At 25.4% G+C, this 25,378-nt stretch overlaps 3 protein-coding genes and 1 pseudogene across 3 annotated transcripts; 3 read left to right on the top strand and 1 right to left on the bottom strand.

Moving 5' to 3' along the window:
• Positions 1 to 663: 663 nt before the first annotated feature.
• LOC124924166 (mannan endo-1,4-beta-mannosidase 7-like) lies at positions 664 to 2,782 on the top strand. Its single transcript, XM_047464241.1, has 5 exons — positions 664 to 1,011; positions 1,100 to 1,294; positions 1,405 to 1,527; positions 2,088 to 2,290; positions 2,390 to 2,782. Exons 1-5 carry the CDS (start codon positions 664 to 666, stop codon positions 2,766 to 2,768), a joined length of 1,248 nt encoding a protein of 415 aa, XP_047320197.1. The 3' UTR covers positions 2,769 to 2,782.
• Positions 2,783 to 6,572: 3,790 nt separating this feature from the next.
• LOC124924165 lies at positions 6,573 to 8,254 on the top strand (annotated as a pseudogene).
• A 1,632-nt stretch (positions 8,255 to 9,886) lies between these two features.
• Positions 9,887 to 12,677, bottom strand: LOC124924164 (mannan endo-1,4-beta-mannosidase 7-like). Its single transcript, XM_047464239.1, has 5 exons — positions 12,345 to 12,677; positions 12,062 to 12,256; positions 11,859 to 11,981; positions 10,352 to 10,554; positions 9,887 to 10,265 (listed from the first exon to the last, which is right to left on the bottom strand). The coding sequence occupies exons 1-5, from the start codon at positions 12,675 to 12,677 to the stop codon at positions 9,887 to 9,889; spliced, it is 1,233 nt and encodes a 410-aa protein (XP_047320195.1).
• An 11,714-nt stretch (positions 12,678 to 24,391) lies between these two features.
• LOC124924163 (cysteine proteinase inhibitor 1-like) lies at positions 24,392 to 24,760 on the top strand. Its single transcript, XM_047464238.1, has one exon. It carries the CDS (start codon positions 24,392 to 24,394, stop codon positions 24,758 to 24,760), a length of 369 nt encoding a protein of 122 aa, XP_047320194.1.
• Positions 24,761 to 25,378: the final 618 nt, after the last annotated feature.

The raw sequence follows: 25,378 nt of genomic DNA, 5'->3' as shown, positions 1-25,378 counted from the left end.
TTTGACTTGTTTCTATCTACATACAAATATTATATATATATATATATATAATAATAATAATAATAATAATTTTTATTATATTGTTTTTATTAATCGCCTTACATGCATGTTTAATTTTTAATTACTTCTTTTTTCTCTTTTTAAAATTTTAATAATATATTTAAAATTTTTTAATAAATAAAATAATAATCTGAATCTTGGATTACTACAATATTTTAAAATTATATTTTTTATTATATTGTTTTTATTAATCACCTTAGATGTTTAAATTTTAATTACTTCTTTTTTTTCTCTTTTTAAAATTTTAACAATCTATTTAATATTTTTTAATAAATAAAATAATAATCTGAATCTTGGATTACTACAATATTTTTTATTATATTGTTTATATTAATCACCTTAGATGTTTAAATTTTAATTACTTATTTTTTTTCTCTTTTTAAAATTTTAACAATCTATTTAATATTTTTTTAATAAATAAAATAATAATCTGAATCTTGGATTACTACAATATTTTAAAAATAAAATTTATTAAAAAGATTCACTCAATCCAATAATACTAAATCAAAAAGTAATCCTATTTAATAATAATACTTTGACAGTTAATTAGTATCATAATTCCTTAAACCCTCAATTGAGAGAAAGAGAACAAGAAAAAGAAAGATGAGAAATTGTAAGGCCTTATTATTATTACTAGTGTTTTCCATAATTCTGATAATAAATAATCAGATTAGGGCAGAAATTAGCAAGGTTGGATCATCTGATCAATTCATTAGGACAAGAGGAGTACAATTTATACAAAATGGAAAACCATTTTATGCAAATGGGTTCAATGCATATTGGTTAATGTACATCGGCACCGATCCATCTGAAAGATACAAAGTCACCGCCGCCTTTTCCGACGCCGAAAAACATGGTCTCTCCATTGTCAGAACTATGGCTTTCAACGACGGCCCCGGAAACAGAACCCTTCAGAGCTCTCCCGGTATTTACAATGAACCCGTTTTTCAGGTAAATTTTTTATTTATTTTTTTTTTTTTACTTTTTCAAAAAAATTTAGTATAAATGATTAATGGATTTTTTTTGGTTTGTTTGTTAGGGGTTGGATTTTGCTTTATCTGAAGCTAGAAAGTATGGGATGAAGGTTTTACTATGTTTGAGTAACAATTTTAAAGATTTTGGAGGGAAAATACAATATGTTGAATGGGGCAGGAGTAAAGGGCAGAGGATTCGAACTGAAGATGGTTTCTATACTAATGCTGTTGTCAAGGAGATGTACAAGAATCATGTCATGGTGATTTAATAATTTTCTTAATTCCTAATTTACTAATTAAAAGTTGAGTTACTCGCCCACCACGGTATTAAACCCGGGCCATCAATTTAAGTTGTATTGTTTCTGTGTAGAGAGTGCTTAATAGACGAAATACAATCACGGGAATTATTTATAAAAATGATCCTACCATAATGGGGTGGGAACTTATTAACGAGCCTAGATGTTATACCGATAAATCTGGAGCTACCGTTCAGGTACGTACACTTTTTAAAAATTTTATACATTCAGTTTGTAAAAAATTTGGAATCACAATTTGAACGGTTTGATGATTTGATTAACTTGCCCACGTCTAACTTATTTGGTTATATTAGGGTTTGTTGGTTGTGGTTATTTACATCATGTAGATTTTATTTTATTTTTTAAAACTTTTTGGATATAGTTTTTTGAAAAATAAGTAAGTGAGTAAAACGTACTCTATATTAGAATTAGAATTAGAATTAGAATTAGAATTAGAATTAGAATTAGAATTAGAATTAGAATTAGAATTAGAATTAGAATTAGAATTAGAATTAGAATTAGAATTAGAATTAGAATTAGAATTAGAATTAGAATTAGAATTAGAATTAGAATGATGAAATCTAAAATTAGATATTGGGTTATAATAACGCCAACTTTTCATGGCCTAAGTTAATGCATTCTCTTCAAACAGGATATTTCTAACCTGTCCTTAATTTAGAAATATAATATTTAAAAAAAAAAGTAATTGGTAATGTTTTTAATTGACAATTAAATAATATTGTATATTTTTGTACAGTCATGGATTAAAGAAATGGCTGCATATGTGAAATCCATAGACAACAACCATATGGTAGCTGTTGGCATGGAAGGTTTCTATGGACCCTCACATGCTGGAAGGCAACAAAATAACCCTACTTTTCAAGTTGGTACCGATTTCATCGAGAATAATCTGATTCGCGACATTGATTTCGCTACAATTCACATGTATCCTGATAAATGGTAAGCCAATAAGTTTCGAGACTCACTAATCCTAAAATTTATATTTCACTACTAAGTAACGAAATTTTTTTCAAAATTATAATTTGTTGATGAAATTAGGATTGGAGGCTCGAGCGAAGTAAAAGAAGACGCATTCCTCAATGACTGGATCAACAATCATGTCCAAGATGCACAAAACATAATAAGAAAACCACTCATATTTACGGAATTTCAGAAAAATAGTAAGGACCCCGGTTTCAACATAGTTCAAAGAGACAATATGTTCAAAACAATTTACTCGGCAGTTTATTTGTCTGCGGTTAGAAGAGGAGCTGTATCTGGCGCTCTATTCTGGCATTTATTGACAACCGGGTTAGACTCTTTTCGAGATGGGAATGCAATAATTCTAAGCGAGAAAACTTCAACAAATATTTTAATAGCTGAGGAGTCGGCTAAACTAAAGAAGATTACAAATATGTATGCCTCCATTGATTCTTAAACAATGGTCCAAAGAAAAGATATTGAGAAATAATTTAAACTTTTTTACCAGCATAATCTTAATGATATATCTCATAATATATATGAAAATATAATCAACAATTTTATGTTTTCTAGCAAAAAAAAGAAAAAGATAGAAAGTTAAATTTATCAGGTTCTTGTGAATATTATTTTTTAAATTTAAAAAGTTAGTATGCTTTTAACAAAAAAAAAAAACATAAATAACCTTGAGAAATCCAATTCATGCAGGTTATTCATTCAATCCAATAATAAAATATGACAAAAAAAATTTAGATTTACACAAATTTAATGTTTAAATCTAGTATAGATATATATAAGCTCACAAGTTGTACAGAGATGGTAATAAATTTCAGTGCATGAAATAATCATTAGAAATTAAAATAAATAATACTTGAAGTATATTTCTAAAATAATATTTCATAAATAGTAAATATTGTATTTCTAAGAAGCTTAGAAATTAGAATAATTAGTAATTAGAGAATACCCGTACTAAATTAACTCAGACACTAACAATTTATATTTTTTTTTTGAAATGCTGGGGTTTCGCTTCTCATCAGAACTTTAAGAACGCTGAATATCTATAAGTGATACTAAAAAAGTTTTTATTTGGAAATGATTTTATAATTAAGATTATAATTGATTCAATTTTTACTTTAAGATACACTTCTAAATGTTTTTTTTCTTCAAAATCTCTAATTATTAGTTGACGGTTAAAATCATCACTTTGGCATGTATTTACTTTAAAAAAATAAAAGGTCAATTCAGTGTGAAAGATATATTAAAATAAAGATAATTATTTTGGCATGAAAATGACATTTATTAAAAATAAAAATAAATGGGTTCAAATTGTAATTATGTTTGGGGAAATTGGACGAAATGACCCTAAAGATGGGGCATTTGCATCTGTGGTCACCCAATAATAAAATTGATCTGGTGATCACTTTATTTTTTTAGACGAAATTACCCTTTTCGCGTAACGCGAAGGGACTTCGCGAAACGCGAAGTGAATTAAGTTTAATATAAATACTCAAATTTTTTCATTTCTTCATTTCGTTTCTCTCTCTTCTCTCTCTATTCTTGTTCGTTGGCAGCGGCGAAAACTTCGACGACGGCGACTTCGGCTATGCCCTGAATCTACAAAGATAAGAAAACCTTAACTCTGAATCGATGTTTATAATACAGATTTATGTTCTTATTTCCATATCTCCATTTCAAACTCTAACCCTAACCCAAATCGATTTATGTTCATGTTTCCAATATCTCCATCTGAAAACCCTAAATCAATTTATGTTCTTATTGTCTATTATCTTCATTTCAAACGATTTATGTTATTCTTAATCAAACCCTAACCCTAAATCAATTAAATCTGTTAATATTGGTTCATATTGGTTCATACTGGTTCATACTGGTTCATATTGGTTAATTTTTTTGTTCATCTTATTGTTCTTATGTCGATGATGATATTTGCAGATCATATAGGTTCTGTTTCGCGAAGGACTTTTCGTTACGTGAAGGACTTCTCGTTTCGCGAAGGGATTCTCGTTTTGCGAAGGGCTTCACGTTTCCCAAAGGACTTCACGTTTCGCGAAGGGCTTCACGAATCCAATCTTGGGCGAAGATATTGAAAGAAATGGGTCTGAATTCAGTAAAGAAGTACTTACAGCAAGACGAAAACCGGCTAAGTGTCGACGTTATAGATGAAGGGTTTTCTCAATAGTCAATACAATTGAGTTGTTTTCATTTAGGTGTTCTATAATTATATGTTAAAGGGTTTGTTTGTAGAATTGCATTTTGAAAGGGGGGAGACAAAGAAATTGAGATTGGACTTGGATAAACTTCCCTTCATATTAAGGGACTTTAATCCAATTTGCATTATTAAACTTAATCCTAATGGAAATTAAAATGAGTTTCATTTCCTCAGATTCTCTAATTAGAAGGAAGCTTCATTTCTTTTGTCAGTTTTATTTTTATAATCATATATATATATGAAACTTTTCTAATTATTAATGTAATATTGTACTTTCATCCTATCACCTCAAGAAATCAAATGATAAACATATTTTTGTTATTTACAATTTGGGATTGAAATTTAAGACAAAACTCACCAAAATGGAATGTTTTTATCATTCATACTCACCAAGAAGTTTCAAACTAGACTAGAGAGTTATCATATATATAGCTATAAAAAAATAAAAAATTGAGGACCAGTCTAGTTATTATTTGAACAAATAACAAGATATATATTTTCTTTGGATATTGGTGGTAGTCTATTATTGAAATGAAGAATTGTTCTCATTCACCTCATCATTCACCTAATCTTTTCTTTGTCCTCGTCAATTTGTTCTAGTTGTTCATATCACGCACCACCACGCCCATTATTATGATTGTCTGATTTTTCATAGTCTTCTTCGTAGTGCCTATGGTGTCGTCGACGACATTCATGTTCATACAATCCCTCCACTTCATCCTCCGGTTCATCACGATCCTTTGGCTTCTCATAAGATCGCTCACGAGATTTCTCCCTATCACCCTCTCTATCTCTTCCCTTTTCACGGGGTTTTTCCCTACACATGATGGGGAAATGAAAGTGAAGAAAATTATAAAAATTATGCAGATTAAAAGATCTCCTATTGTTTACTTGTTATAGGTAGTGGATGCAAGCTCTATTAGATATACAACCATCATTGCATTCTTTCCTCTTCAAAATTTAACTCAAGTTGTTCAGAAAATAAATTGAGAAGGAAACATATAAGGAAAAAATTCACATAGAGTTTCTAAAGAGGCTTGTGAAAGTAAAAAGGCATCATAATCAATTACCTCCCCAATTGTTTTTGATTTACATCTTCACCTCCAATCCTGGTTGTTCCTAGACCCCCACCAAGTCGACGAGGTTTCCAGTTTGGAACTATTCTACCTCGTTCAACATCGACAAGCACTCTTCTGTTATCAATCTTTGTTCCATCAGCTTGTTTATATGCAGCTATAAGAAACACATGTAGGGCTAGGAGTCAGGAAAAGAAATAAACACACATATATAAAATATAACATCGATCTATACAAATTACAGACAAACCTTTCATGTCTCTTGTGTGCACATACTCTATGAATGCATAAAGGGAAACCCTTCGCGAAACGAGAAGCCCTTCACGTAACAAGAAGCCCTTCGCGAAACAAAACCCATATGATCTGCAAATATCATCATCGACATAAGAACAATAAGATGAAGAAAATAATGAACCAATATTAATCAATATTAACAAATATGAACCAATATGAACCAATATGAATAGATTTAATTGATTTAGGGTTAGAGTTTCATTAAGAAAAACATAAATCGTTTGAAATGAAGATAATAGACAATAAGAACATAAATTCATTTAGGGTTTTAGATGGAGATACTGGAAAAATGAACATAAATCGATTTGGGTTATGATTAGGGTTTGAAATGAAGATATAGAAATAAGAACATAAATCTGTATTATAAACATCGATTCAGGGATGAGGTTTTCTTATCTTTGTAGATTCAGGTCATAGCCGTTGTCCCCGTAGTTGTCGTCGCCGAAGTTTTCGCCGCCGCCGACGAACAAGAATAGAGATAGAAGAGAGAGAAACGAAATGAGGGAAGTGAAAAAATTTGAGTATATATATTCACACTGTTTCACTTCGCGAAACGCGAACTCTCTTCGCGTTACGCGAAAAGGGTAATTTCGTCTAAAAAAAATAAAGTGGTCACCAGATTAATTTTAAATATTGGGTGACCACGGAGGCAAATGACCCTATCTTCATGGTCATTTCGTCCAATTTCCCTATGCTTGTACCCTTTGTTAAAGTTATTTACTTTCATTATCAAATTTTATTAATAAACATATCAAAATTTAAATATTTAGGACTAATAAGTATTTTATAAATATTATTTATATATAGACATAATTTAAATAAATTAAGAAAATATTTTAAATACTTAAAAATATTTTACATTAAACTATATTAAACTATATGATATTATTATCCGTATTAGTGTAATACTTATAATTTCTGAATTCATCTTTCAGCTTAAAGATTAAGATTAGTAGGAGATTGAAAGGTTAGATATGGGAGGTGACCAAAATATTTGGGGAAACGCATGTATTTGTAGCAAGCACAGAATCGGCGAAGGAGATACATATATATACTCCATAGCTGATTTGGTTGGGCATCAAAATGTTCTTTGCGTTTGTGTAGAGAATCACAGATTGATTCGCAACCGTTTGTTGAGTTTTTTCTCCGCGAGTTCTTTGAGACATTTCGTCGAACAGTTTGATGATCTGATTGTTCATTCACTTCGTTCATGGGAGAACAGAGGCACAGTAATCGTACTTTACAAAACACTAGAAAATCAGTATAGTTCCCAAAATTCAGGATGAACAGAGATTTGACTTGATTTCAAATTTCAGTTTTTTTAATGGATTTTAGTTGTGATCCAGATAACTCTTAAAGCAATGCATAAAGATGTTGATCTTGTATGTGGAGCCATGTTTGCCTTCTCTTTAATTAATCTACCTTGGACTAAATTTCACAAAGGCCTGCAGGTAGAAAAACCCAATAATCTATTTATGATTTTTGAAACAAAAAAACTAAGAACATGATTGAATTAGGCAAGGAAAAGAATCATGAACCTGTTGGAGAAGAAGATTGCAGAAAGGAGGTTTTGCTTAGAAACAGATGATGATGATGATCATCATCATGAGCAATCATGATCCCAACACACCATCTCTAACTGATGCTCAGATCAAGGATAATATCTTGACTATGATCATTGCAGGTCTGAAATTGTTTTATTGAATTGAATTTTCTAACCATTACAATATCTGCTTTTAACTATCAATCTTCAAGAAGATAACGTGATCATGCTTTTACTGTTGGATGTTGATTCATGACAGGATACAACTGCTAGTGCAATGACATGGATGGTGAAGTTCTTGGCTATATAAATAATTTTAGAAACTTACCCTGGGCTATAGCCCACCTCCCGCTGCATAGCTCCGCCATTGGTTTCTTGGCATTTGGAGCAGGAGGAAGAACATGTTTGGGAATGAATATGGCTAAGGCAATGATGATTGTCTTCCTCCTCCGTTTGATTACAACCTACAAGTTAGTATTTCATTCCATTCACCCATATAAAAGATTTAACCTTTTTTTATTTATTTAAATGTTAAAGTTTGTATTGTTAAAATTGTCCAATGAGTATGTTTTGATGGTTGAGACTTGAGAATTGCAAAGTGGAAACACTCTAAAACTAGATTATAGTTTGAAGGGACAAGAAAACATGTAAACTTTATAATCAGGACTTCCATTGTAAATATTTATTTTTATGATTATACCCGCGACGGATGGGAGGTGATGGATTCGGATTTGAGTATCGAAAATTGGACACTATTTTCAAGGTTTAAAAGTGGATGCCCATTAAGTATGAGTTTCTCAAAATGAATAACACACAAATGTATTCTCTATAAGCCTTCTTAGAGTTTTTGTGGCTCGAATTAGTCTGTATGGCCAAAAGTACGAAAAAATTGAGATATCTATGTGATGTTGGTAAATATTGCCTTGAAAAAAAAATGATAAACTCAACGAAAAAAAAATGATAATATCGACGTGGCATTCCATGTGAGTAGGAGAGAATTTTTTTTAAAATGTCTTGAAATACATGTGAGTAGAAAAGAGAAAATTAAAAATGTCTCAAAACGCTCAATTCGGGTCCCAAAACGCACGTGGGTAGTAGAGAGAAAATAAAAAATGTCACGAAAGGTCATTTTGGGTCCTGAAACGGAAATTTCAGGTCCCAAAATGACCGTTTCAAAACGTGGAGGCAACGTGGCAGGCCACGTCGGATTCGTGGATTTGTTTTCGTTGAATTTTTCATTGAGTTTATTTCCTCTTTTCTAGTTGAAAAATGATAAATTCAATAAAAATTGTAAAGAAAGCAACTCCGTGAATCGACGTGGCATGCCATGTGGATAGGAGAAAGAAAATTTTTAAAATGTCCTGAAATACAGGTGGGTAGGAGAGAGAAATTAAACATGTCCCGAAACGGTCATTTCGGGACAAAAAAATAGGTCCTGAAATGAACGTTTTGGGACCCGAAATGAGCTTTTCGGGACGTGGGGGCAACGTGGCAGGCAAACTTGCTTTCGCTCAAATTTTTGTTGAGTTTATCAATCCTCTTTCTAGTTCGTCCAATGTCTTCTTCATGTGTAGTTTTCTTGTTATTTATTTTATATGTCGGAAAATATTACTTAAATTTAAAAACATTATTGTCAAGGATTTCGTAGTAAGAGTCAACCATTTTAAATACTTAAATAAAAAATGTTCATCAAAATGTTTTGTAAGTCAATTTTAATTAAAAAGTATATAACACCCAAAAATATAAATGATTTATTTTATTATATTAAATTTAAGAGAGTGATATAATAGGGAATTTGGGAGAGATTCACGTGTCATCACTTGAAAAAATGATAAAGAGTGAAGAGAAAAAATTTTTATTATTTTTTTAACGAATAGATTATGTCATGTCATTTCTTTTCAAATTCTGTTTCCCAAATTTTTTTATTCAATCATTTCTTTAAGTTTAAATGGGCTTAGTCTTATATTCTTTTTTTTTTCATCCTTTTATAAATATTATCTATTATGAAATATTACTTTACAAGTATATACTAATATATGGTTATTAAATTTATTAAATTTCTGATGATCAATTCCATGGCCTACCGTCCTCCAACTTGTGAGAGATATTGAAATCAGTATATTCATGCGAAATTTAGACATTAACTGGCTACGACTTGAAATGTTATTTTTATCGTTGTTTTGACAATATTTGTTGTGATCCTATATCGATGTTAAAATTTCCGATAACTAAGTAACCATACTCGGATAAATAGAATCAAGTAAATCTACCTAGAAACATAATAAATATTTTTTATTTGTCAAAGAATTCTTTTAAAGATTGAAGAAGAGATGTTAAACACACATTTATTCATTATATTATTATATTTATAAATATGATTATGCTTAGGTCAAGAAGTTATAAATTTATTTCAATATCCTTTCTTTGGACCATTTTGTTTAACATTCACTGCAGGCATACAAATGTCTAACCTTCTTCAGTTTTTTAGACTGATAAGCTATTATACTATTTGTAGTCGAGTTTTCACTAAGGATTATCTCATACCCGTCTCGAAGATTGTCCATTCCGGTTGTCAATAAATGCCAGAATAACCCGCCAGCCGCAGCTCCTCCTTTAATAGAAGACATGTAAACCGTGGAGTAAATTGTTTCAAACATTTTGTCTCTTTGACCTATGTTGTAACTCGATAATTTATTCGATTGCCCAAATTCCGCAAACATGAGAGGTTTTTTTAATATGTTTTCGGCATCTTGAAGGTGATTGTTAACCCAATTATTGAGGAATGTGTTTTGTATTTCATTGCTCGAATCTTTAAACCTAATTTCATTAAAAAAATAAAAAAAAATAATTAGTTGAATGACCGAAGTTGTACGATTAATGAGTCTTCAAACTTGTTGGCTTACCAGGCATCGGGATATGTGTGAGTCGTAGCGAAATCAATATCTTGAATCTGATTATTGGCGATGAAATCGGTTCCAACTAGAAAATTAGGGTTATTTTGTTGCCTTTCAGATCGTGAGGGTCCATAGAAGCCTTCCATGCCAATATCTACCATATGGTTGTTGTCTAAGGATTTCACATATGCAGCCATTTCTTTAATCCATGACTGTATATAAAATATATTAATTGCTAATTAAAAACAATACCAATCTTAACTATATATATATATATATATATATATATATATATATATATATATATATATATATATATATATATATATATATATATATATATATATATATATATATATATATATGTTATTTTTAAACTTAAAAAATAAATTTATAATAACCTATTTTTTCAACCAACTATACAAAACAGTTATTTTAATAATAAGCACACATAATATGTGATAGCACTTACCTTTTTACAATTACCCCTTTTTCTTTTAGGTTGAGAATTGTTGTGATCTGAACCTTAAATTTTTTTTTTCTAACAAGTTCAACTTTTGCCCTTTTTAATGAAAATTTAACCAAATATACTAGGTAGGAAAGTGTCCAAACGATTTTTTTTATTAAATAGACTATTTAATATATATATATATATATATATATATATATATATATATATATATATATATATATATATATATATATATATATATTAAGTAACACTCCTTTGATTTAAATTTTTAACTACTTTAATAATTACAAATTCCTATTATTTCAACAAATATTTAAAATAAATTTATAATTTTCAACTAAAAATATATAGCTAAATTAGAATAACAAGCAAATTATAATCAATGTTATTGTAATCACACAATTTAATTCTCTCTTTCTTTTTTATCTGGATTTGATATTTTTTATTGGAAAGATAAAATTATAAAGGTAACTTTAAGGACATTTTATTTTTTTATTTTTTAAATGATCTGTACGTAAGAGCTAGTTTGATACAGGTTATTTTAGTTTTTTTATTGAGCATTTTATATTTAAATAAATATAACATATTACTAAAATTCTAATTATTAAATCACTTTTATTTTATTAATTAAAATATCAAAATATCATAACTTTACTTTTACTAAATTTAAATTTTAAATTATAAAAAAATATTTTAATAATTTATCATACACAAATTTAAAATAATCCTTTTTTATCAAACAATTTTTTTTAAACCTCATAAAAAAAATCTTAAGAAACCCAATACCAAACCAGCCCTTAAAATTTAATCTTGGATTTTTTTTTTTTTTTTAAATTCTCTTTATCTTAATTATCAAATCCCTTCATTTTTCTATAAAAAAATTTCAATAAAAATATCCTAACTTTACTTTTAAGATTTTAATAATTTATCAAATAAACAAATTTCAAATAACTTATTTTGATCAAAAATAAGTTTTATCTTTCAATAAAATCCTAAAAAAAAAACATATCAAACAAGCTATTGTCAAAAGAAACATTTCATTACCTGAATAGTAGATCCAGATTGATCGGACGGACATCGTGGCTCATTAATAAGTTCCCAAGCCATTATATTGGGATCATCTTTATAAACAATTCCCGTGATAGTATTTCGTCTATTCACAACCATCTACCATTCAAAACTCATTAAATCACAATAAAAATAATAAATTGAAAAAATATTAATAAAAAATTATAAAAAACATTAACCTTAATATGATTCTTAAACATCTCCTTAACAACACCATTACTATAAAATCCATCTTCAGAATCAATCTTTTCCCCTTTACTTCTCCCCCATTCAACATACTGATTTCTTCCTCCAAAATCTTTATAATTATTAACCAAACATAGTATAACTTTCATACCATATTTTCCAGCTTCAGATACAGCAAAATCCAAACCCTTAAATATTTTTTCAAATAAACAAAAACCCATTAATCAATTATTAATTTTTACTTATTTATCATCAAAATTGGATTTAATTGATTACCTGAAAAACTTGTTCATTGTAAACACCGGGAGAGGTTTGAAGGGCTCTGTAACCGTTGCCGTCGTTGAAAGCCCAAGTTCTGACAATGGAGAGACCATGTTTTCCGGCGTCGGAAAAAGCGGAGGTGACTTTGTTTCTTTCAGATGGTTCGGCGGCGGTGTACATTAACCAATAGGCATTGAACCCATTTGCGTAAAATGGGTTTCCGTTTAGTATAAATTGTACTCCTTTTGTTCTAATGAATTGATCAGATTCTGCCTTAATTTGATGTTCTTGATTTGTAATTAGAATTGCAGAACATAGAAGAAATAATGCGACGTTCAGATTTCTCATCTTTCTCTCTCTCTAAATGGGGAAGAAGAAGGAAAATGAATTAAATCTGTTTGGAGTTTTGTTTTTGAAAGACATTTCTAATTAATTAGGGTTGGTAAAGAAAGTTAATTATGATTCTTTCATTAATTAAAATATTATTTATTTATTTATTATTATTATTTTGTCTGATTTTGTTCTACAAATGGAGTTGTTGTTTTTTTTATGTTAAGCTTTATTTTTGTGATTAAACACAATAATAAAAATAATTTATTTGACAAATTTTAAAATTATTTATTATTATTATTATATTTATATTATTTTAAAAAAGTTGTATTATTTGATTAGGAATGAAATCAATAAATTTATTAATAATTTTTTTAATAAATTATAAATAAAAAACATTTTAATAATTAAACTTAAATATTTCTAAAGTAACTAAATATTTCTATAACAAATTTTAGAAAATATAACCGAAACAAGCTTTAAATGTATTTTTATCTAAATAATCTATTTTAAAAACTAAAAATAATACCAAATTACTTAAAATGAACAAACCCAATGTAACAAACATAAAGATAAAATAGAAAACAATGAAAAGCAGATGAAAAAGATGTTTAGAAGTAAACCAATACATTGTTACACAAGAATTAATCTGGGATTTTGTAGGTTATTCTTAGGTTTTTAAATTTATTATTATTATTAATAAAAAAGAATAACACGATCTTATGTTAATTTAAAAAGGAATGAAAAAACTAATTATTTAATTTATTAATTAAAATATATTTTCTTTACTTTTATTACATTTAAAAATATAATATTTTAATAATATATATTACAAAATATCAAATAATTTTCTTATAAAAAACAAAAATTTAAAAGAAAAATTGAAATGAGACAAATGAAACGTAACTAATTATCATAACTTATTATATTGATGATTTATTAAAGTTTACGGATTTAAATTAAAATAGGAAGTTATGACTTTGAGATTAGTTCTTAATTCTTAAATTAAAATAGTATATATATATTGTGCTATTAACAAAACACCTTAATTTCAAAATAATTTAAATAAATATGCAAAAAGTAGTTTCTATATTATAAAATTTAAAATAACTGTAATCTAGATTATGATATACAAAATATTCTTCGAATAAAGTAAAAAGTTATAATATGTAAATCAATTTAAGAAAAAAAAATCATATAAATAACTTAAAAATACTTTTAATATATAATTTTTAATTTGTGATTAGAAATTAACTTGGTCAAGGTGAAGTGAAAAAAATAATGCCCAACATATTAAATATTAAAATTTTGATTATCACTCAAAAATAGTTTTAAGGTAGAGTGGGTCTATATCTATTCTGAGTCATACTAACATATTCCAAAATAAATTCTTATTTCATAATTTTTTTTTATTGAAATTATAAGAAAAAAAAATCCAAAAAAGTAACTATAAATATAACCCACTCTTTTTTTATTCATATAATCATCAAAACCAAGTTTTTTTTAGAATAAATGTGTTCATGTCATTAATTATCAGTTCAAAAAATTTAGAGCATTTACTTTTTCATTATGCTTTTTTCTTTTTCTTTTTTGGATATCAGTTTAAGTGAATTCTCCATTTTCTCAATCTTGAAATATTGATTTTACTTTCTTTTTATATATTATATTTTCAAAATACCAAAGTAAATAACATTCAGTTATATTTTCATTTTTATTATCACTATAATGTAAGTAGTATGATTTAAAATAATGACATAATAAAGTGAATTTATTTCATATTAAATTATTAATCTTTATTTATCTAAGGATAATTATCATAATTTTATGTATTTAAACTATTTCAGTTTATATTAGTAAATAAATATTATATTTGTTAAGCTACAATTAAATAATTTATTTATTTTAAGTTTGAATTAAGTTAACATAATTCTATGTTAAATTATAACATTTAGACTAATCATCAATGTTGTTACCCTTATTTAAATTAATTTGAAAATATTTTATTTCTTAAATAAAAATCATTTATAGGTAAACTTAAATTAAATTCGTATATAACATAAAGTAAAAAAAAAAATAACAACAAAGTATGAGTATTTATTGGTCTTTTTTAATACAGTAAATAACTTTAACAAAGGCTACAGTGCATAACTACAATTTGAACCAATAATGTTTTTGTAACAAATTAATGTCATTGTCATATGAGGTCTCTTGTCATATAATATCTTTAATTTAATATTCACATTCAATTGATCTTTTATTTTTTTAAATAAATATAAGCGTAAGTACTGATCATATCAACAGCATGAAGTAATAAGAGAGAAATTGATCTTATATTTTTTATTTTTGTATAATTTATCAATCTCATAACTAAATATTTTGAAAAATTGAGAACAAATATTTAGATAAATTTTGCATTGAAAAGCTGACTGGTGTTTGGGTTTATTTAACTAGAAAAGTAATATATATTAATATATATATATAGGGACGAATCTATGTAGGGGTTCGGGTGTCTCAAGTCCATCCCGAGAATTTTTTTTTTTTAATTTTTTAATTTTTTATTTTTTTTTATGGTAGAAATATGACATTACCCTTAATATCTTAAAAAAAATCAATATAATTCATTGTTTTTTTATCTAATTATTAAAAAAATGGTAAAATTTTACTTATATATACTTGTTTTTTTCAAAAAAAAATCGTTATTATTTTAAGTCCACCCTAAATTTTTTTCAAGCCCACCCCAGTTCAAAATCCTGGGTCCGTCCATATATATATATATATATATATATATATATATATATATATATATATATATATATATATATATATATATATATATATATATATATATATATATATATATATATATATATATATATATATATATATATTTATATATATATATATTTACAACCCAAAATATATAGTTTTTATAATCTTATTTTTTAATTTATTTCCGTGTTAAGTTTTATTTTCAAAAAATATATACTATTGAAATTGATTGGCTTAGACATTTTTTTCACCTAAAATAAATAATTAATTTGAAACTAATATTATATTAGTTCCAAAATAATTAAATGTCAGTTTATTTAAATAAAATCTGACATACAAAATAAATAAAGTAAAAAATAAAATATATTTAATATTAATATTTAATATAGTTTAGGAATGAATGAACAAACTAGGTTAGTTTGGGAAAGTGAACGTCAAACAAGGTTATTTTGGGAAACCATCCCAAGTGCCGAGTGCAGAGCTTAGGCTAGAGAGTTGGGCAATGGGTTGAATAAATACAAACCGACACGATCCAACACAATATTTATACGGAACGACACGATACAATATTATTTCACTCAGGTCTTAGGTTGACACGATACAAACACGAGATGATTATGAATTTATACGATCGTAACACGGTTACGAGCCGACACAAACACAACACGAGTATAGACACGAGCACGAATACATACACGGAACGACATAAACACAATTAGTCACATGACCAAAACTACTTACATTACCATTCTCTAAATCTATTACATTTTTATTCAATTAATAAATTATTTAATTTAATAAATGTAATATTTATAATTAAAATTAAACATACTAAAATACAATATTAAAAATATTAACTTAAATAATATAAATTAAAATTAAAATAAAAAATAAAAAATTATATGAATAAAAATGTGAGCGATCTATTAACCATTCTCTTTTATATTACTTTTATTAATTATTTATTATTTTTTTAATTATTAATAATTTCATTTGTTGTTAATACATTAAATAATAAATATATGATAATAATTTAAATTTTAATAATATAATAATATATATCTATAATTTATACCCATCTTTTCCATTTTCTTATTAAAAAACTACCTACATTTACATTAACATTATCAAATTACCACATCTCTTCTTAAAAAAAAAATAAAAATATTTAAATCACTCCAAAATTTTTCTAAGTTAATAAAAATTTTACCTAATTTTTTTTATAAAATAAAAAGATTAAATTAATTTTATTAATTAAATAAAATTTTAATTTATAAAATTAATTTTTATTCAAAAAATACAATTGTGAATAGTTATAAAAATATATTTTAACTTAAAAAATCTCAAATTATTTTTAATTATATTAAATAAAAAATTAATAATATATCCACTCTAATAATTTTTTCATAAAAAAGTATGTCGTGCTTGAAATAATAATTGATTTGTATATCAAATTAGAAAAATATTAAATCAATTTAAAAATTTTATTTTATCATACAAAATTACTTTTAATTATATATAATAATAAATATGATATACTTAATCAAATAATTAAGTATAAATTCTTATCCAATATTTTAAAAATTATAAAATTTCACATTTATCATATTTAACTAACTTAATATATATATTTTTAAATAAATTAATAACTTTATAACAACAAATTTAACTAATTTTATTTAAATAATTGTTTGTATGTTTTGAAAACATATTTTAAATAATTGACATTCAAATTATTATTTATATAACTATATGTTAAAATTTATATTTACATATTTACCAATTAAATAACCATTTAAATAAATTTAACACATTTAACATATTAAATTAATTTAAATTTTTTAAGTTAAAATAAATTAATAATCATATTTTATATTTTTTACTAACAATATAATTTAATATATATATATATATATATATATATATATAAACAAATAATTTAATGAGTGTGTCAATATACGATTGTGTTGACACGATGACAAAATATAGTCCAAATAACACGAAACACGAATTTAACACGAGTTAACACGATACGAATAACACGACACGAAAGAGTTCGTGAATCATAATATTTTGAGTGGATCAAGACACGATACGACACGAATAAAATTGAGACACGACACAACACGACACGATTAAGAGTCTAACACGACTTACCCGAGTCGAATACGAACGTTTATGCACGATGACCAGCGCCAGACCCATGCATAACACATGTCTTTTAATGTACGAACGCGGACAGTTGGCCCAATCGCGATGTTGAAAATTCTTGTTCTACCCCAACTTTCAAATCATTTTTTTCAAAGTACCCACCTTTTTATTTAAATTTCCAAACCATATATGTTTCTCTCTAAATCATTAATTATTTTTTTAATTACACATCGGTAAGACTTTAACCCTTAATTCACTAATTACTTTATTCTAAAAATATAAATATATATAATTAAAATTAAACACTATAAATTAAATAATTTAAATGAATATTATACACTAAAATAAAATACATTATATAAATAATAAAATAATACCTAGATTTTATTTCTACTTAATTTTATAAATATAATATATATAATTAAAATTAACATTCTAAATTAAATAATTCAAATAAATATTAAATAAAAATACATTACATAAAATTTTAATATTATATATTAAAATAAAATATATTATATTACATAAATGTTAAAATAAGACGTATATTTTATATAAAAGAGGAAATATTTTAAAGTTATGTAATTTATTTTATTTTAAGATTTTTTAAATTGATATTTTTATAAATACTTCAAAGATTTATGTGATTTATTTTATTTTATTTAAGGTTTATGTATGTATTTTATTTTAGTTTATAATATTTATTTTAATTATTTAATTTAGTATGTTTAGTTTCAATTATATATATTATATTTATAAAATTTTATAAAAATAAAATATATGTGTTATTTAAATATTTATATAATATAATATATTTTGTTTTAATATATAATATTAAAGGTGTGGGTAATGTATATTATTTTAGTTTATAATATTTATTTGAATTATTTAATTTATAATGTTTAATTTTAATTATATATATTATATTTATAATATTAAATAAAAATAAAATATATATGTTATTTTAATATTGACTTAATATATTTTATTTAATATATGTATTATTAATTTTAATTATATATATTTATATTTATAAAATAAAGTAATTAGTGAATTTAGTGTGGAAAATGGATAATTATAAGGTTAATTAAGGATTTAGAGGAACGAGTAATTTGAAAATGTAAATAAAAAAGTAACAATTTTAAGAAAAAATATTTGAATGGTGGATAGAACATGAATATAACTTAAAATCTATAATATTAATTAGGGTGTTGGCTAGTGAATGTTATTCTACATGTATTCTTTCTTTTGAGAAAAATGAATCTGTTACTATGGATAGTGTATGGCTTTTTTCGGTTTAATTTTTTAAATAATCTAACATATTCAAATATCATAATTTCACTCTCTTTTTATTAATTATATTATTCAATTTATTATTTAAAATATTAAATTACTTTTTATTTTAAATTATTATTTATTATTTTATTATTATATATCAATACATTTTAATTAATTTTACTAAAACTATTTTTTATCTTCTCAAAATTATCACCAATTTATTTTCTTTATCTAGGTTAGTTTATTTCCCAATCCTAACCATGTCTATGTTTAATTAGATTAAAGTTTCATAGTGAACAAGTTCAAAGATATCACTATTTATTTAAAGTTAAATATAGATGTAACTAGTATTATAATATACTTAAATGCTTTTTATATTTTAAAAAATTATGACTTAAATAATAATAATATTTTAAAATTTTAATTAAATATAATATAGTAAAAAAAAGTAAGATAAAATATATATTAATATTAATTCCGAAACTAAATAATAATAATTTATTATAATCAATCCAAACACAATAACATTCTAGTTTCTCTAGAACTAAAGATAATTTTAATTGACGTTCATAATAATTTGTAAATATTTTTACAGTCTAATTAGCTCGTTTGACACGTTCTACTTTAACACTCATCGTTCATGACTCAAATAATAAGTTTGTCATGAGTTTGTCTTGAAAAAACCCTCAACAAATTGCATCGTTATTTGATTTTTTCCATAGAGAGTTTTATTTTTGTAAATTTTTATATAATTTGATATCTAGATTATTAATTATTTATTTTCATTTTGTATATGTTATCTTAGATTACTTACTAACTAATACCTATGTTTATCTTCTATTTAAATTGAAATAGAAATAATTCCTTATTAAAAAAAAAATTCAAACATTGTCTATAGTGGGATAAACATTAAAATTTTACCTAACTATGTTATAAATTTTAAAATAATTATTTTGATAAAAAAACTCAAAATAATTAAAAGCAAGGCCACATTATTATTAATTAGGTTAATTATTATGATAATTAAATCTTATTTAATTAAAGACAATGACCAAGATAAATAAATAAAATAATTTGGGATAAATATTGTATTCATTTATCCCATATTAATTTTAAGAAAATCAAAGAAATTAAAATAAATAATTTAGGATTAATATTGTATTCATTTTATCCCAAATAAATATATTATTAAACCCTAAAAGTATGAAAAAAAGGCAAAAAAAATGTCACATATATTAATAATATTTTGTAGGTTGAAAATGGAGCAAAAATGGATTGGAAAAATCAATTTCAAACACGTTCTAAGGCTGAAAAAGAGTCAGAATCTACTACAGCCGAAACCAAGAGGAATCAGTGCAGCAGACTTCACAGCTATCAGATAAGCGCTGAATTTTCATCCAACGCCTAGAAGTCATTTGTGTAGCCCGCTGCAACTTAAGAAGAGCGCTTTCACGCAACACTGAATCAGCAAATGGGTGCTTCAACATCGTCAGCCCAAGACGCAACGGAACGCTCGAAAGCCAAGATATCGCGAACGGAGCGTCAGGTGTTGATTTTTCGCCCGAAACGACGTCGTTTTGCCTAGTTTGGTTTCTTCCTCGTTTTGCCTAGTTTGTTTTCGCCCGAAACTTCCATCTTTAGAACTTTATCATTTCTCCACATTTTGACTTTGTTCAAAAGGTGAAATGATCACCCTACTCTGGTGATCATTTCCCCTACGCGTAGGAGCATCATCACGGCCAATATTGGCAACAGACCGAAGAACAGCCTTAAGACCATTAATGGTCTTTTGATTTAATCTGACCCACTAGATCGATGAATCAACCTTGGGAGGCTATAAATAATATCCTCTAGGCAAACCGAAGTGAGGAGATCCACTCTCAAGCCCTCAATCAAGCCTGAATTTTTTTTCCATTGAAGAAGCTTCAAGCATAAGGAAGGTGTTGACAAACCCCTTATGCTTCATTAAAACTTAAAAACCAAAAACCCATATTTTTGTACCAAAATTGTTTGGGTTAAATGGAACACCCCTAATTGAATGACACATTGGAATGATATTATAAATGATCATGGGAACCATATAAGCTTCCCATGCCCTTGGATCAGATGATCCAAGCCTTAAATGAAAACATCAAACTACAATTTGATCTTCATGAGAATCGAGAAATATAGCCTAGTTCTAGCCAAGGATTGGGAGTTCTTTGCACCTAGGACTAGTAAAAGTTATCCTAAGGCTAACCTATGATCGAGCATCCTTAACACTTAAGACTGGAGAAAGTTAGTCTGAGGCTAATCCAAGACCGTGTGTTCTTCTTACAAAGGACTAAAGAATGTTAGCTTAAGGCTAACCTAGGACCAAGGATTCCTGCACCTGATCAAGGACTCCCGCATCCGACTGAGAGTTGTCTACACTTAGGACCGACGACTTCCGTGTTCGACCGAGGGTCTTCAACACCCTAACATAGCTCTTATACCCGACCGAGAGCTACCTACACCTAGGATTGACGACTTCTGCATCCGACCGAGGATCTTCAACATTCCGACCGATAGTTCTCGCACTTCGACCAAGGGGTCTTGCACGAGGATCGATGAAATCGCACTAGGACCGAGAATATTGGTCTTAAGGCCTGTTTGGTTCCATTTTTAATATTTCAAAATTATTTTTTAATTTTGAAACCCTAATCCATTTTCTAAAAATCTAAAAAATAGAAAATAGGTTGAAAATATTTGTAAGAATATTTGCACAAATTTTTTTTTTCGGGAAAACCACAAAAATTATTTTAATAAGAGTTTGTTTGGGATTTATTTTTAAATCTTAGTGCCTTCAACTGATATTATCCAGGTATATTGCTCATCAATCATCGTCAACAACTACATGCACAAGCATTTAAATATTGTTTTCACAGTTTTTAAATACTAGAAAAAACTTGTGCATGCCTAGTATCTGAAAATTATTGGTTAAAATAAAACGTTATACAACAAATTTTCAAAAACCAATATTTTATAAAGTAGAGACCTTTTTAACGGGTATAGATGAAATATCGGGAAAGCCTTTTTCCGAGTATCATCAAACTACGAACCAAAAAGAGGCTCTTGTAAAAAATACGTTTGTATATGTATAATTTTATTGTTTTTTAATTGAAAATTAATTGGCGACTCTTTATCAAATAAATAATATTTTAAATTAATTATTTTTAATTAATTCAAATATATATTTCTTAAAATTAAAATATTTGAAATTTAATTAAAAATTATTTATTATTGTAATTAATTTCAAAAGTCATGATACACTTTTATAAATCTTTTAAGATAATATTTTATTATAAAAGATTTTTAACACACAAACGGAGATTAAAATTTTTTGAATCTCGAGTTTTTTTCGAAAAAGATTTTTTTTGAGTTACACATAGTTATATCTAAGGTGGTAAATTTTTTAATACATATATTTTTATTTTTGTTTTAATATTTTATTTACCATGTGTTATTTAAAAAAATTATAACTAATCATTTAAAAAATAATATTATATATATTATTTTAAATAATAAATAAAAATAAAGTGAATATTATAATGCGACAAGGTTGTGTCTAAAAGAGAAAGACTAAGAAATATAAATGTTTCAATTTATGTTTTATTATTATTATTATAATAATAATTTTGTATAAAGAATTAATTTAATATATATATATATATATATATATATAAAGTATTTGACAGTTAAATAAAATTATATAAAAAGTAAAAAAAGAAATTAAAAATTAAAAAATAAAAAAGAAGAGAGAAAATACATAAATATAAATATATACATAAATATATATATATACATAAATATATATATATATATATACATAAATATATATATATATATATATATATGAGAGAAAGAAGAAAGAAAAATTTTATAAGCATTTGAGAAAAATAATTAATTTTTAAATATATCTTTATTTAAGAGTTATATTCTAATTAAGTTAGGGCTGTGCAAAAAAATCGGAAAACCGGTAATTCAACCGAACCGATAGTTAACCGGTTTCATTTTAACGGTTTATTGGTTAACCGGTTCTAGCGGTTCCGGTTAATCGGTTTTTTACTGGTTAAACGGTTCGGTTTTCGGTTTCCTAATTTTTCTAATGGTTTAACCGTTAAACCGATAATAATTTAATTATATATTTTTATATTTTATAAATTGTATTAGTTATTTTATAAATAATTTTTATAGAATAATTTTTAAAAAACATTATAATCTATATAAAATTTTACAAAAATAAATAAAAAATAAATTGAAATAATTTTATTAAAATATGTAAAATTGTTTTTAAGAATTATAAATTAACAAAATCAAAATAGTTAAGCAAATTAAAATGTGATGTTTTTAAAGTTCAATCTTCACTTTATGTTTTAACTTTCTCACCAACACGTCCAATACGGAAACACCTAAAATCAAAGTTATAAATTTTAATTTACCGATTTGAATTTTCTCAAAAGAACATATAAAACCTAACAGAATAGCTATAAAATATATTATATAATTACAATAAAATTATATATTATAACATATTCCTAAATATATCAATAAAATATATTATTATAATATAATATATTTATATTATAATAATAATAATAATATAATATATTATAATAGAGACAACAAAAGGATGAAGAAAGTACAAACAATAATTTTAAAAAAAATATTTTATAAATTTATTACTTAATTTAAAAAAAATTGAATTATCGGTTCCTAGTTAAACCCGGTTAACCGGTCAGGACCGACCAAAACCGGTAGAATTAGAACCGGTAAAACCGACACCATTAACGACCGGTTAATCAGTTTGTAAAATAAAAGCCAAAACCGGTATTAACCGGAACCGTTTAAGTGGTTAACCAGTTAACCGGCCGGTTGAACACCCCTAAGTTAATTTCTCTGTCCCCTTTTCCAGATATTTGTTTTTAATTTAAGATTGGTATGAATAAATGCGTCCAAAAAAATTATAATTAACAATGAACTTGTTTTTCTTAAAAATAAATTATATAATATCAACCATATATGATATTTGATAAAAACTAAAAGAATATTTTAAATATAACCTTTGAACCTTAAATTAAATATGGGGCCTGCTTGATAGTTTTCTAAATTTAAAATCCACTCTTTATTATAATATAATAAAATAAAATATAATATCAACCATTTAAAAAAAAGTAACTAAGAGAATATTTTTAAATAAAGCATAACCTTTGAACCTTAAATTAAATATGAGACCTGCTTGATAGTTTTCTAAATTTAAAATTCACTCTATATTATAATAATAAAATATATATTATTTTACTTTTTCCTTTAATTAATATTTTTCATTAATAAGAAATACATTGAATAAGAATTATATATTTAAATATTATTTTACTTTTCCTTTAATTAATATTTTCATTAACTAATTAATATAACTAATGTAATCTTAAAATAATAAAAATTTATTTTTTCATCCAACCACTATAAATATGGATCACACCTATCTCTATGTACAACAAACCAAAGCAATTACAATGGCTTCTTACCATAAACTTATCATCTCTGTATTTGTGTTTTCTCTATTCCTTTTTAATATTATCTCCGCAGAAAATGTTTTCAATCGTAAGGCATTGGTGGGTGACTGGAAGTATCTCGCCTTTAATAGTCCAAAAGCAATTGAAATGACCAAGTTCGCGATATCTGAGCACAACAAACAAGCTGGGACGAAACTAGAGTCCGGTAGCGTTATTAACGCTACGTATCAAGTGGTGAACGGTATCAAATACCGCCTCCACTTTGCTGCCTTGGACGGAAAAGTAGACGGACAATACAATGCAGTTGTTTGGGACAAACTATCTCCTAAATCAGAAATACTTCTCTCATTTACGAAGGAAAATATTTAATATTTATTTTTTAAATTGTGAGCAATAGAGGCTATAATTTCAAGATTTTGAGCAATTTAATATATAATTAATAAATTATGAATTAAAGATTTGTTATGTTAGATTAATGAGTATATCCTTCGTCATAATAAAAATAGAAATACTCATGTAACTATTTCTTTAATTACCAATTTGTTAATTAGTTGAACATTTAAATATTTAAAATAAAAAAAAAATATAGAAAATTAGTAAGAAATAATTTCATTTAAATGTCCAATTGTTTAAAATGAAATATAGAATAAAGTTGATAAATGTTTAACTTTTTTTGTAATTAATATAAATTAGATATTGAAGTCTTGAAAAATAGGAATCCGTCAGTAGGGCATACAGATATATATAACGATTATATAATATGTATATACATTATTAAATTGTTCATAGCTAATAGCTAATAGTTAATTGATTGAGAATAAAATATAAGAAATTAATATAATAACCTTATATAGTTTTAGGTTAATTGTTTCAATTCTCACTATAAACAAATATTCAATGTTAGAGTCATAATTATAAGTGCCTTATTACCTTTCTAAAAAGAATAATATATATAAATAATTAAAATTATCACAATATATATCAATA

The sequence above is a fragment of the Impatiens glandulifera genome, chromosome 2 (assembly GCF_907164915.1).
Source record: "Impatiens glandulifera chromosome 2, dImpGla2.1, whole genome shotgun sequence".
In the NCBI taxonomy this organism is placed as follows: domain Eukaryota; kingdom Viridiplantae; phylum Streptophyta; class Magnoliopsida; order Ericales; family Balsaminaceae; genus Impatiens; species Impatiens glandulifera.
The sequence above is the reverse complement of the archived record's forward strand: the minus strand, read 5'-3'. Positions and strand labels throughout refer to the sequence as shown.